This window comes from Eimeria acervulina, genomic scaffold (assembly GCF_000499425.1).
Source record: "Eimeria acervulina Houghton genomic scaffold, Eah_scaff429, whole genome shotgun sequence".
NCBI lineage: Eukaryota > Apicomplexa > Conoidasida > Eucoccidiorida > Eimeriidae > Eimeria > Eimeria acervulina.
In genome coordinates, this window is record NW_013549814.1 from 4,416 (window position 1) to 18,022 (window position 13,607).

Sequence of the window (13,607 nt, forward strand, 5' to 3'; positions counted from 1 at the left end):
TATTCAAGAAGAATTAGATTAAGATATATATATATATATATATATATATATATATGATAATATAATAATTATAATGCATGTGTATACGGGTACCAATACGTATGAAGACAATCTGCATGCCAAGCACTCCAAGCTCTTGTCTGAAAGAAAGGAGGTGAAGAGCGCGAGCAGAATAATTTTTGCTTGAGAAAAAGTACTTCTTCTTCTGGGGGTGCACCACCTTGTTTATATACATCAAGTGCAGCACTTAATCTTTTTGCGAGTTTATAATGTCTAAGGGTTTTCATTGAACGATTTCCCGGTGCTTTATGATTAAAAGATGTAGGAATACTCTTAGCAATGCTTTCTATCCAAAGATCACGTCTACATCTAGGCCCTAAGACAATAGATAAACGATAAAGTGCATCAAATAATAACAATCGGCATCCCAGTCTATACACTGCAGCAGAAGGAGTTAAATTATCAAGGCCTGAGCGCATCATAGTTAAAGCATAGGCTACTAACTCCTCTGTATCCTCCATTAAAGAATCGGCTTCCCTCTTTCCTAGGCTTGGCAGAAGAAAATGTTCTCTTACATCTCTCAGTGTATACACTAAACCCCAATGACTAACAGGAAGGCTCATTGCAACGCTATTAAACGGACGCGGAATAACGCCAGGCCTAAGAGGCGACATGCGCAGAAGCGGATGATTTGATAGGCTAACTCCTCTGAATACAAACGGCACCTGACCTGCTGCTGCTGCTGCTGCTGCTGCTGCTGCTGCTGGTCCTGCTGCTGCTGGTCCTGCTACTGCTGGTCCTGCTACTGCTGGTCCTGCTACTGCTGGTCCTGCTACTGCTGGTCCTGCTACTGCTGGTGCTGCTGCTGCTGGTGCTGCTGCTGCTGGTGCTGCTACTGCTGGTGCTGCTGCTGCTGGTGCTGCTGCTGGTCCTGCTACTCCGAATAGTGCTGCACCTTCTCCTCCTACTGCTCCTGCTGCTGCTGCGCCGAATAATGCTGCGCCTTCTCCTCCTCCTGATGCTGCTGCTGCTGCTTGTGCTGCTGCCGCTGCCGCTGCTGCTGCTGCTGCTGATGTGGAGGGCTCCGGATCGTCGCTGGTGGCCATAGGTAAATACTGCGCAGCTACAGGAAACCCTGGGGCTGCAGCAGGAGCAGCAGCAACTGGCACAGAATAGCCTCTCCCATATACAGCAGCATGCGTGATGCTGCTGCACATGCTGCTCGTTCCCCCCCAACAGCCTTCTTTATTGGTTTCCTCTTCGCTGCTATCGCTGCTGCCTAGCCAGCTGCTGGCTATCAAGCTGCTGCTGCTGATGCTGCCGCCGCTTCCTTCCCCGCTGCTGACGTTCGCAGTGTTCATGCTGCTGCTCATGCTGCTGCTGCTGCTTCCGCTGCTGCTGCTGATAATAGGGATGCACATTATGCCCGCACCTTTACCATACGACTGTTCCACGAGTCCGCGAGCTGCTGCTGGTGCTGCTGTTGCTGTTGCTGCTGCTACTGCTGCTGTCTCCCTTGCTGCAAACAAGGAGACTCCACTCGTCTTCACGGTTGCTGGCTGCTGCAGCAGAAACAAAGGTTCCCCTGCTGCTGCTGCGGCTGCTGCTGCTGCTGATGCTGGTGCTGGTGCTGCTGGTGCTGCTGCCGCAGCTGCTGCTGGTGCTGCTGCCGCTGGTGCTGCTGCTGCTGCTGCTGCTGGTGCTGCTAAGTGGCTGAGTGATGCCATCGTGCTGCTGCTGTGAGCTGCAGATACACCCGAGCCTGCTACGAAAGGCATATATATGCCTACCTCCTTAGTTATACCAGAAGGCGTTGGACCCCGGCGAGACAGAATGATGAAGGGAACATGTGGCTGGGGCTGCGGCTGCGGCTGTTGCTGCTGCTGCAGCTGTTGCTGCTGCTGCGGCTGCTGCTGCAGCTGTTGCTGCGGCTGTTGCTGCTGCTGCGGCTGCTGTTGCGGTTGTTGTTGCTGTTGTTGGTGCTGCTGTTGCTGCTGGTATTGTTGTTGTTGCTGTAGTTGTTGCTGTAGTTGTTGATGTTGTTGTTGTTTTGGTTGAAGTATTGGTTGTTGTTGTTGCAGCTGCTGCTGCTGTTGTCGTTGCTGCTGCTGCGGGAAGCCGGCAATATGCGGCTGCTGTTGTCGTTGCTGTTGCTGCGGGAAGCCGGCAATATGCGGCTGCTGCTGTTGTTGCTGCTGCTGCGGGAAACCGGCGATTTGGTGCTGCTGTTGTTGTTGCTGCTGCTGCGGGAAGCCGGCGATTTGCTGCTGTGCTGCAGCAGCAACGGAAGCATCTGCTAATTGCTCATCTACCCATCCCGGCGGGAAGCAAGGAGGAGGTAAAGCGAAGGCGCTGATTGAAGGAAGCCTCCCAGGTTGCTGGGGCCCCATACGGGGACTTGCTGCTACTGCTGCTGCTGCTGCTGTTGCTGCTGCTCCTTCTCCTGTTGCTGCTGCTGGTGCTACTGGTGCTGGGGCTCGTGCTGCTGTTGCTGATGGTGGTCGTGGTGGTGGTGCTACTGCTGCTCCTCGCGCTTCTGCTATTCGTGCGGCTTCTGGTGCTGCTGCTACTGCTGGTGCTGGTGCTGCTGCTGCTGCAGCTGGTGCCCGTGCTGTTGCTGATTGTGCTTGTACTGCTGTTGCTTGCGCCCGTGCTGCTGTTGCTGGTGCTCGTGCTGCTGCTGTAGGTGCTCGTGCTCGTGCTGCTGCTACTGCTGAAGGTGCTCGTGCTGCTGCTGCTGCTGCTGGTGCTCGTGCTCGTGGTGTTGCTGCTACTGCTGCTGCTGATGCTTGTACTGGAGCTGGGGCTCTTTTTGGTGCTATTCGAACTGGGGTTGGGCCTCGTGCTGCTGCTGGTGCTCGTGCTGCTGCTGCTTGTGCTCGTGCTGTTCTTGCTGGTGCTGATGCTTGTGTTGCTGCTGTTGCTACTCGTGCTCGTGCTGTAGATGCTGCTGCTGGTTTGGTTTGTCGTTGTAGTGCTGCTGCTGGTGCCCTTGCTGGCCCTGATTGTGCTCGTGGTGTTGCTGCTGCTGCTGCTGCTGCTGGCATTATTGCTGCTGCTGTTACTTCTAGTGATCGTGTTTGTCCTGATCGGGCTCCTGCTGCTGCTACCGTTCGTGATAGTTCTGCTGCTGCTGTTCCTAGTGGAAGAGTTTGTGTTGCTGCTGCCAGTGCTGAGGCTTCTTGGGCTCCTGCTGCTGGTGATCCCGTTCCTGCTGCTGCTGCTGTTGCTGTTGCTCCTGTTGGTGTTTGTGGTGGTGATGCTGGTGCTTCAAGGTGCAGCAACTGCTGCATCTGCTGCATGTGCTGCATTTGGTGCATCTGCTGCATCTGCTGAATCTGCTGCATCTGCTGCGGCGTTGACTGTGCAACACTTTGCCGTCCAAGTAGAAACAGTTGTTGTTGCTGTTGTTGTCTCTTCTCTTCTCCTGCTTCTTCTCCTTCTGCTTCTTCTTCTATGGATCTTAACGCCATTTCTACTACATCAGGAGACAAGCGAGGAGCCCCAGGAAGAGAAGGCTGCGAGACGAAGGGCCCGAGCTCCAGACAAAGTTCTTCAAGTGTACTTTCATCGAATTGAGTCATATATTCATCCTGGTTACCACCTAGTTGGAGTCTCTGCGCTAATCGTCTTGCTGCAGCTCCTTTATTAATAGAACGGAAGCGAGTAGAGCTGCAAGCTACCACCAACTGTCGCAGCAAGTAAGCCACAAGAAAAGCTAGAGATATGAATAATGTTCTTCGTAGTTTCTTCTGCTTTATTCTTGCTGCTGTCCGCTGCGAGACCCGCTGGGGGGCCCCCACATGCTTTCCAGCAGCAGCAGAAGCAGCAGCAGAAGCCGGGGCAGCAGCAGCACAAGGAGCAGAGACAGAAGAATCGCCCTCTAGGTATACAGAAGGCAGCAAAGGGGCGTTATATAATGCATCCAACTCCATCTCAGGGCTTTGTATATAACTCTATTCCGTTGGGTGTCATCAAAAAGACCGACAGGCCGTCGGCCTGTAAGGAGAGAAGCACTATGGTTTAAAGTTGCAAAAATAATATTTTTAATATATTTATGCATCTACTAAACACCTAATTATAAATCAAAGGGAGATATCAAGACGCAAGTAAGTACTCCATAGCACTCGAGACCAATGGTCTTAACCGGCAGCAGGAGCGGGGGGAGTTTAAACAATCAGCAGAAACTGCAGCTTCTCATGAATTGAAAACAAGAAAAACAATTATATTAATTATTTTAATGTAATATTCCGCACTTTTAAACACCTGAATCTCCTTAGGGAACAACTCAACAACGGTGCAAGCGTCGAACCCACCCCATATTACTGTATACTGTTTCAATTCGGTCTAACGCTGCAGCGGGCGAAAGATGATATCTTTTCATTATTTTGTTGTTATTAAATCAAAAAGCTGAGAGGTAATTAAAATTCCTAAGTTTTTAAATTATAAAACACCAAATACCCTTTGGATAAAAGGGATAATACACAGCTTTAATATGCATGTTCTCGCGTCGGCTGCACGATATACTTGCACTCGTAGAAGAGAAACATCTTTTCTCACGATTATTGGCTGTTCAATTGCTGCATTTCTCATGACAAACGCTTTTTCCTTCCTTTGTTTCCTCTTCACTGGAAACAAGTGCAAAGACGCGCCAACATCTATGCATTACTTCGTTACCTTACATTACGTTACGTTCAATACTTAATCCCCTCCTCCAGTTAGGCGTTCGTTAACTTACCGAAAACAACGCGAAGGATGCAGATCCGCATAACCATGCATCATTAACAATCAGCCCAAACTCCAAAACAATCACTGGCGGAGCTGCTCGGCAACGAAAGGCCTTAGACGTGCATAATCTCTGGTTTTCGCAGCAGTCTGTGACAGCTTAAAGCCCTGATTAACAAAGCCTGCTAGGGGTATATGGTTGCCTCCCTGTTTTTGTTCATATTGGCTGTTAGAGGCGAAATCTGTGTCCAACAATTAACTACGGCGTCAATGCACGCATCCCAGGGGGAGCAATGGAGGTCTGCATCTGGATCTTGTTTGAGAGGGACATGCAACGAAAACTGCTTCAGCATTAGACAGGCAGCCTTCTGCAATCACCAATTCTTTGATTTTCCTTTTACCACCCTTGGGGACAGTAGGCGTGCGTCATAGACGCCCGGGGACTATTGTCTTTTGCATTGTTGATTCCACTGCAGCGCATGAAGGTCCTCATCAAAGGCTATGTTCTTTCTATACGCTTCCCTGCACCTCATGTTTCATTGGGGCAGGCAAGAGCTGAGAATGCCACCCGCATAGCTGTCAAGCCTGCTGCCTACTACTGATGTGCCGTGAAGAAGTTTGGCACAGAAAAAATCCATAAGCAGTGTCGAAAACTGTTTTCAAGGCTGAAGCGTTTTTCCTGTGAAATAAGTACAGTTTGAACCGTCTACCCTGTTGAAAATGCCTTTGTAGCAAGACAAATTCATGAAGAATGTCTTCGCATATGAAAACTGTCCAGATGCGGGCGCTGCAAAACGGGGCAGTGAAAAAGTGTCTTGATGCTGCGGAGTTGCATTTTCGTCTTCAACAGGCTCTCCAAAATCTATCTTTGCCATTGGCATTGCCTCTGCTACAAGAGTCCGTTAGATAGTGGTAGCGGTATCTACGCCAAGGCGCTACGCTTCTGGAACGCATCCGGACTACGCAAGGTTTCCAAAGTGAGCTTTGCGGTAGGTTTATTCGTATGTTATCAAGAAACCATGCAGTGGCATAAATGAAAGACATCAAAGGAGAAAAACTATCGAAGTGGAGACACACTTATTCCGGTAAACACAAAGTGTAGTGGTGAATTCAGAGCTTGGTCATGAATACTTTATCAGAGGGGTGCTTCCTGGTGAAAGGAAATCAGTAACCATCTGAACCGCGTGGATGGAAGTAAGGGGAGAATGGATGGGATTCGCAGCGATGATGAAGTACATACGCGTCAAAGAGAGAACAAAAGCCGTTTCCACCGCCACAGCTGAAAGGGAAGAAAGCACAATTCGGAATATCCCAGATATAGCGCCGCTGGTGCTTTGCATTAACATAGAAAAAAAGGAAACAACTGCCGGCGAATCCGGCAAGCAGGGTACCCTAAGGACGTGCTGAGCAGGCACATTTGTTTCTTTTTGGAAGAAAGGCCATACAATTCGAGATTTTAGACGCATGAAAAGTGCTTAATAACTTGGGAGGCACAAACTCGAGCAGCGTCACCAGGGGAACTAATAAAGCGGTCTGGGGAACTTCCTAGGCCATGTGCATCGTGCGGCGCAGTGCTGGGGCCGAAGAAGGGCATGCCGCAACTGTGAATCCGCCTTGAGCCAGCGATGTGCTTACCCAACTCCATATGAATGGTCAGGACTTGCGAGCACTACTTCACACTGCGACGAGGAGTAGTATCTTGGGCGTGTACGTGTTGGCGTAGTCGCTGCGAATACGGTTAGGGTGGCATCGAAGACACACGAATTGGTAGAACCCTCGGTAGAAAGTTCGAGATTTATTCAGGACTGGGGAATACTACCATCATACGGGTGTTCTATGTAGGACGAGTTCACCGCGACATTATTCAGCTGACACTGGTGTGGTCCACGTTCCGGGAAGCTCTGAGAGTGTGCACCTATTAGCGTTCCCAGTGCCATTTGCATCCTCTACGGTAAGACCAATGAAAGCCAGGTCTCAAAGAAAGGGGAACGAGGAGGTTTCTACGCAATGCTGAAACGCTTCAGGTAACGACGAAGAAATGCCCAAACTCCTACGTGATGATCGACTAAAACCTCAGTTTTGGGGTGTTCGATTCAGAGGACGTCCGAGGAACAGCAGCACTGGGCATCACTGAAGGAAGAGTTGAGTTCTCAGTAGCATTGTACGCCTAAAGTTGATACATGTACTTACACTTGACAGCAGACTGGTGTCATTGATATGCAAGTAGATATTTAACAATGGTCCACAGTGTTAGTCCGTGCATGAATAGGAGGCTTTTTGGTACATTTGCATGAGAGGTTGCTCTGCACCAGAAGTTTAAGCAAGTAGTGCTGTCACTCAATACAGGCCGTCGCCTCTTACACTCTCACTCTCGGTGATCGCTACGTCTACAAGCGGACACTGCGGGGATTCACGGGGGGAATTGAGCTACCCCAAGGAATTAAATCTATTGTACATTGCACAAGTATATTACACTTGGATGGTGTGCGTCTGTGAAGGGGGAATGATATGCTGAGGATAGGCAGCAAGCCAGTTTCAAAAGCTTTCCAGGTTGCTAGCATACCTTTGGTAGCCAACTGTATGGCACGAGGAGGCCAGGATGAATGGGACAACGAGCCACATGTAGAGCCTTACATGTAAAAACGAAAGTAAGAAGGCTTTTGAGAGGAAATAAGTTCATCCCTGTTGCTCTCATTTTTTATCTACACACCAAGCCTCAACCAACCCCCACAGGTCGAGGACCCCAGGAACCGTTGGTCTACCCCGAGGTGGACCGCCCATCCAAGCTTGATAAATCCATCCAACGTCAGTTAAAATAACAGTGCACTAAACACGCCCAAATGAAAACAAACATATTTGCTGAAAAAGGTATAAATTCAAAGCACAAGACCTCTGAGTATTCGTGGCCTGTTGAGAGTAGCAAGGAGTCACCTGCAGCACTTCACATCCTTCGTCTTCGCGTGCATCTTCATATTTTTCACCACAGCATATGCAAATGAAACAGCATATTAGATTAATATCATTGATCTTTCCCATGATATCGAATGCGGCAGCTAGGGAATAGTTGTCTGTCTACGGTGACTTCGGGAGCCAATGTCTGATGTCGATTGGGCTCGCCGCCGGCCCAAGTTATTGTGAACGAAGAGGAACCCCAAGGGTCTTTTACAATAATTAATATTAACAATTTCAAAGCTTGGAGAGGAGAATTGCTGCTTTCGAACTACTCAATTAGCACGGGGTCCGGGGCAGTCAAACGAGCCCCACCGATCGAGAAAGCATCCAGCGTGCCATGGTTTGCAGTGAATGGCGACAGAAGAAAATCCGCATGACGGTGAGCAGTTCCACCTGAAGGGAGCTCTAATAAAATCTCCTCATCCTTTTTTTTAATATTTGGTTTTGTTGCTGCGCCGCCCGACTCCCTTGTGTGCAGGTGGGGCCGTTTGCTTATTTCACAGCCTGCACCGCCTGGGCATTGCGTTGGAAATTCCGCATAGATGGCTTTAATATGGAATGGACTCATGCTCATTTACAACAAGCTCTTTGAAAACAATAAAACACCTCTAGATCACTTGACATCCATACTTTTTTAACTTCCTCTCGGCGAGTGCAGAGGGAGTCTGCTGTGCATTCCGAGCTGCCGCTCATGTATGCTATTGTTGTAAACTATGCAGTTCATAGCGTGCACTTCAACAATTTAAAGGTGCTTCCAAATGCCGGAGCGGCATAATATCGTTCAGGAGGGTGCAACTTCAAACCCCGAATTAGCCTTTGCCCCTTCAGTGTAGCGCTGCGATGGATCTTCGTTTGATCGGGGAAATGAAAACCCAAAGCCTGCAGTTCTTCTTCGTGTCTGCGTGTTCTTACTGCAACGACAGCCTCCGTCTCTACCATGACGGCGCTTGTGTTCTCCTGTTCGCACGTCTATGAGAGACGTGCAGTCGACGACCCGTAGACTGGACAGCTCGCAAGAAAATATTGCATCAATTGATGCCTGCGGCTACTCCAGTGAAGGAGAAGAGCAGAAGCACCAGCACCAAAGTCCGGATAATCCCAGCGTGCCTTCTGGTGAAGGGTTAAAGTTGCCCCTAAAAACAAGCTGTTCGCAAGAGTAGTTCAAACGTTCAAACGGGGGCCTGTGGCAGTGGAGACAATCCACAGCAACGAAACGAGCAACAGCAGCGGCATCACGAACCCGCCACAGCTCTCCTGGCTTATCCTCAACGCAATGGGCTCCAAGGCTTGGGAGCCGCCATTTCCTGTTCGCAGCCCACTGCCTTCAACCAGGTGCGGACGCTGACAGAGCTCGATGCATCAACGGGAGCGCTGAGTCTCAGCCGTCACAAGAACACTGCTGGAATCTGGGTGTCAAATGCAGGCCAGAAGCCACCCCTGGGCGTCGAGCAGGAGAAGCGACAGCTGCGCCGTTTACAGAGGCAACTGCAGAGAGAGCGGCGACACCGTCAGCAGCTGCAGCTCCACATGCAGCAGCAGCAGGATCTGGTCGAGTTCTATCAGCAGCAGCACATGCAGTGGCAGCACATGCTTCAGCAGCAGCAGCAGGATTTGGCTCAACTGCAGGGACAGCAGTACATGATGCAACAGCCAGAGCACCGGCGGCATCGCGATGAACCCGCTGCCAGTCCTTTTGCTTTATATCCAAGTCAAAGGACTCCATTTCCAGAGGAGCTTAGGCCCCTTTTTAGCGAAACAGTGAAGGAAGATACAATCCACAGCAACCACAGGACTGCAGAATCTCCCGCCTCACCATTTTCCTGATGGACTTTTGCTTCAGGTGGAAGGCAAACGGTGTCTGTGAAGGTGCAGCAGCTTTACCGACAGATGTGCAGGATGCAGCTACGGTTGAGCCGGATGCATCTGCATTTTCATTGTCTCCAGAACTAGATGCGGAAGAAGTGCAGGCACCGGCGAGACCAGAAGCCCCACATCGACGAGCATCCAGGTAGGCACAAGGTGCATCGGCTGCAACAACACCAGCGGCGTTGGCAACAGTAGCAGCAGTTTTCGCTTCAACCGCAGCAACAGCAGCAGACTATGTTTCAACAACAACAGCAGCACCTGATGCAACAGCAGGAGAAGCATCAGGAGAAGCAATAACACGAGCAAGAGGTGACGTTGCAGAAGAATGCAGCGAATGAGCAAGAGCAAAAGAAATTGGCGTGGAAACAGCAAGAGGGGCCGTGTCTAACGGAGAAGATGCAGCAGCGGTTATTTCCACCTTCAGATTTTTTCTCTGGGCATTCGGTGGAAGATGAGTGGATTTCTCGGAAGTCTCCCAGACCTGAGGTCCCTGAGCTCAGCACCGCTCAACCAGCGTTGCATTCTTCCGCTGCAGCATCAGCAGGTCCTTCGATGTCCGAACGCCTCATAATGCAGGGGATTCCAGGGTATCCACTAGCTTCTTCTTCATTATCTCCTGCTACTGCTGATACAGAGGCTTCAGGGGATGAAGCTGACACAGCTCTTGCGACAGGGGCAGCAGCAGCAACTGCAGCAGCTGCACTTGAGCAACCTAATGATCGCCTCTCTTTTGATGCATCGGCAGAACATGAAGAAGAGGCGAAGTCGGAGACGACAGGTTCTTCTACGTCCCTAACTGGTGGCAGTAGTGAAGGTGCACGAGCAGCAATTGCTGGAACAACAGCAAACTCAGCAGCAGGTTCGGCTTTGCCCGCATCAATATCTGCTCCGGCAGTAAAGGAGTTGCCAGGGGCTCCAGACGGTACCCTTGCAGCAGTGATGGAATGCCCGTTTGCGCGTCTTCCGGAGCCAATGCTGGAGGCGACGCCTGTTTCGCATATCATTGATTTGAGGCGCGCCTTGACCAGTGGGCCCAGCACGCAGAACCCCGTGCCGCTGCAGAACGCCCATGAGCTGCTGCCGCAGACGGTTTTGTTTTCACCCCAAATGGAGTAGCTGGCGCTCGTACCGTAAGATCTGATAGTTGCACGCTAAGCAACACCAACACCAGAACATGTCAGGACGCAAAGCTAGCCGCGCAGTTGAGCGGTTGGCTCAACTGCGCAACTGGTTTTTTTTCGCCTGCTAGATGTTGTGGTTTCCACTTTCATAGTTTTCGGGCAAACGCCAGACCCAATATGCTGAAAGCGCTTCACGGATAGAATTAACCGCACAACCCCTCCGCCTACAACGTGGGGAAGCGATGAAGAACAACGACGTTCTGCATCGTGCAGATCGCATGACCTCAGTGGGGCAATACAAGCGCTCTTTAGAAGGCATTAATACTATGGATGGAGGAGAGATAAGCACAACTTCAAGGTTGAGTCGTAGCTCCTCTATGTAGGAACGCGACTTCCGCGTGGACTTTCGTGAAAGAGGCAAGATGCTTAGGGAAGACATAAATTCAAACCGCAAACGAGGAAACGCCTGTTTGTGTTGTGCCCATTATGCGATCGGCTGCTACTTCCATGATGAAATCTGACACTTCCGACCGCCTCAAGGATAAAATTACTACCAATTCCGAAGAGGAGCTTCTGAAATAAGTGCTTTATTCGAAAGCACCTTTGCCCAAGGTGGAATGCTTGGGCTCGAATATGAACGGAAAGGCAACTGTGCAGGGACCTAAATAAAGTGAACAAAACCTAATATGAGGGGTAACGGAGCTGTAAGTTCCTTCTGCCTTATTGCACGGAGCCACGTTGCTGCTCATCGGATTGGAGGCGTTATCGCCTACTCGGGATTTGAATAAAGTGACTTGAGAATTTAGCGCAGGCGCCCCAGAGTCATTGCCAAGGTGTTTCAAAAATATCACAGAGTGTCCAAGCATGTTTGTGAGCATTCATTGCCGATTAAGCAAACAGATTGGGAGATGCGCATTGGGGAGACGCAAGTGGCTCGTGATGTAGGGCGCAGAGAAACGGTGCCTTTACGGTATGCTCTCTCTCGAGATGGCTTGCCTTGCGCTGGTAAGACGTGTTTGTACTTTCTTGCAGCTTGGCTATTGAGGACCCAGTGTCGAAAGAACTGCTATTAGGTGGAGTAGTCCTTGCCACAACTGCTGCAGCAAACCAACTCCACGCGTAAGCATATCCGAGCCTTCTGTTGATGCATGCATTAGCGCCATACACACTGCTCAATGCTCAAAAATTGCATTCGCCTTCAGTATAGAATCTGCACGCAAGCAAGCACGAATGAACTTAAGGGAGAAGTGCTTAGACTTTGCTCGAGCAGCCCTGCCGTTTAGCACTCTACTGGTTTCCTAGCATCCCACAGTTCCGAATTTACAACGATTTATTGCTCTCTCTCTCCTGTTAAGCTCAACTGCATTGTAAAAATTCTTACACAGAGGATTTGGCATGCCAGGGGAGCCCTTGAATGTAGGGCCGCCCATGCGCGACTGTCTCCCTCAAGGTGGTACATGTTAATTGTTCTTGAATGCAGGCTGGTTACTGAGGGCCCAGAGAGTGTTCAACAAAGTTCCACGGTTCTTTCATGCATCAAAAGGGGGTATTCACATGCTTGCATATGTGGCTGCTTTGCAGCAGGTGTCTGACCAAGCAGTACTGCCTGTCAACGCCATTGTGTTCGGTTGGCTATAGCCAAACAAATAGGTGGCTCCCCGGGAAATTCAGCTACGCTTATCCACACAATCTAGGGCGCAATACATATACAATGTACAGCTTAATGTACTGAGACTACGTACGCGAATGATTCACCGACAATACACCCCGACCCACAGTCAGCAGCTCTGCGCATTGATAGCCAGAAGGAAGAGGCGCCTGTGCACGGAGGCCAGGATGAATTGAGTGAAGCGCCACTGGTAAAGTACGACACACGAAAGGGAAGAAGCAAAGGATTCAAGACGGAATATTCTCAAGTTGAATCTCTTTCTTTGTTGTTCGCCTACACGCCGAGGTGCAACCGAACGAGACCGCGGAGGAGCCCGCAAATCTTAGGGGCAACTAGGATATGTGCGAGAAGTGCAGGCCCCGTGATGTCCTCCAAATTTAATTTAAATAGCCTTGCAGAAAACACGCCAGAATGAAGTCGAACATATTTGCTGAAAACATCTGCGCATTCGAAGCGCACGGCCTGTGGCACTTGATGGCGTATGCACGCATGGAAGGGCGCGCAGCTGCTCACATTATTCACTTTCCACTATACGTTGCTGTTCTTTACACCTAAAATGCAAGAGAAGACACACATGGGATTACTTACAGAGACGCTCCCTTTTCAATGAACTCGAGTGCGAGAGCACGATCGTTTGTCGTTGCGCTGGCGGTTGACGAACGTGCACAGATCCCCACTTCGCCGAGTTCCGTTATCAACAACATAATGGAATAGAGCAGGTAATATTAATGACCGCACCATTTGGAAAGCAGTAATAATGCTGGTTCACTGAAGCACCACTGAATCCCAGGCTGTCAAACGACCAGTTGCCACTGCAGGCATTCGGGGAGTACAGGCATGCAGGGAACGGAGACGGATGAAGGGCTCCCTAACGACAGTTGAAAGTTCTTCGTAATAGATTCTGCTTTTGAATTTTACTTGTCCTTCATTTAGTATATTTGTTATCTCGGTGCTGTCACATCGCCCTACAACTGTTTCTGCTTACCGAGCTTTCCGCTGAATCACAGTGATGGGAAAACCAACTTCACCGATTCCGCACCCTATCGGAAAAATTTGATACGACGCTTTGCTGTGAATAATATTCATTTTCATTCACTGCAACCTCTTAGCGAGCAACACAGCAATTCTACAGCATTTACAGTCCAGCATTTCCACTTCATTTCCTACCGTTGGGGTTGAAGTTGCACTGTATTTCGAGTCACAACTGTTGCGCACTGCCTTTGTAGGTTTCTTGGCTCATGACATCTACTGTAACAATTTAAAGCAGCTGCCAA

General features: G+C 49.9%; 3 protein-coding genes across 3 annotated transcripts; 2 read left to right on the forward strand and 1 right to left on the reverse strand.

The window, feature by feature from the left end:
- Nucleotides 1-346: 346 nt before the first annotated feature.
- Nucleotides 347-3,584, reverse strand: EAH_00038140 (hypothetical protein, conserved; the record flags this gene model as incomplete). Its single annotated transcript, XM_013395486.1, has 2 exons — nt 347-376; nt 705-3,584. 2 exons carry the CDS (start codon nt 3,582-3,584, stop codon nt 347-349), a joined length of 2,910 nt encoding a protein of 969 aa, XP_013250940.1.
- Nucleotides 3,585-8,648: 5,064 nt separating this feature from the next.
- On the forward strand, nt 8,649-9,501 carry EAH_00038150 (hypothetical protein; the record flags this gene model as incomplete). Its single annotated transcript, XM_013395487.1, has 2 exons — nt 8,649-8,763; nt 9,101-9,501. 2 exons carry the CDS (start codon nt 8,649-8,651, stop codon nt 9,499-9,501), a joined length of 516 nt encoding a protein of 171 aa, XP_013250941.1.
- Nucleotides 9,502-9,939: 438 nt separating this feature from the next.
- On the forward strand, nt 9,940-10,659 carry EAH_00038160 (hypothetical protein; the record flags this gene model as incomplete). Its single annotated transcript, XM_013395488.1, has 1 exon — nt 9,940-10,659. One exon carries the CDS (start codon nt 9,940-9,942, stop codon nt 10,657-10,659), a length of 720 nt encoding a protein of 239 aa, XP_013250942.1.
- Between the last annotated feature and the right edge of the window lie 2,948 nt (nt 10,660-13,607).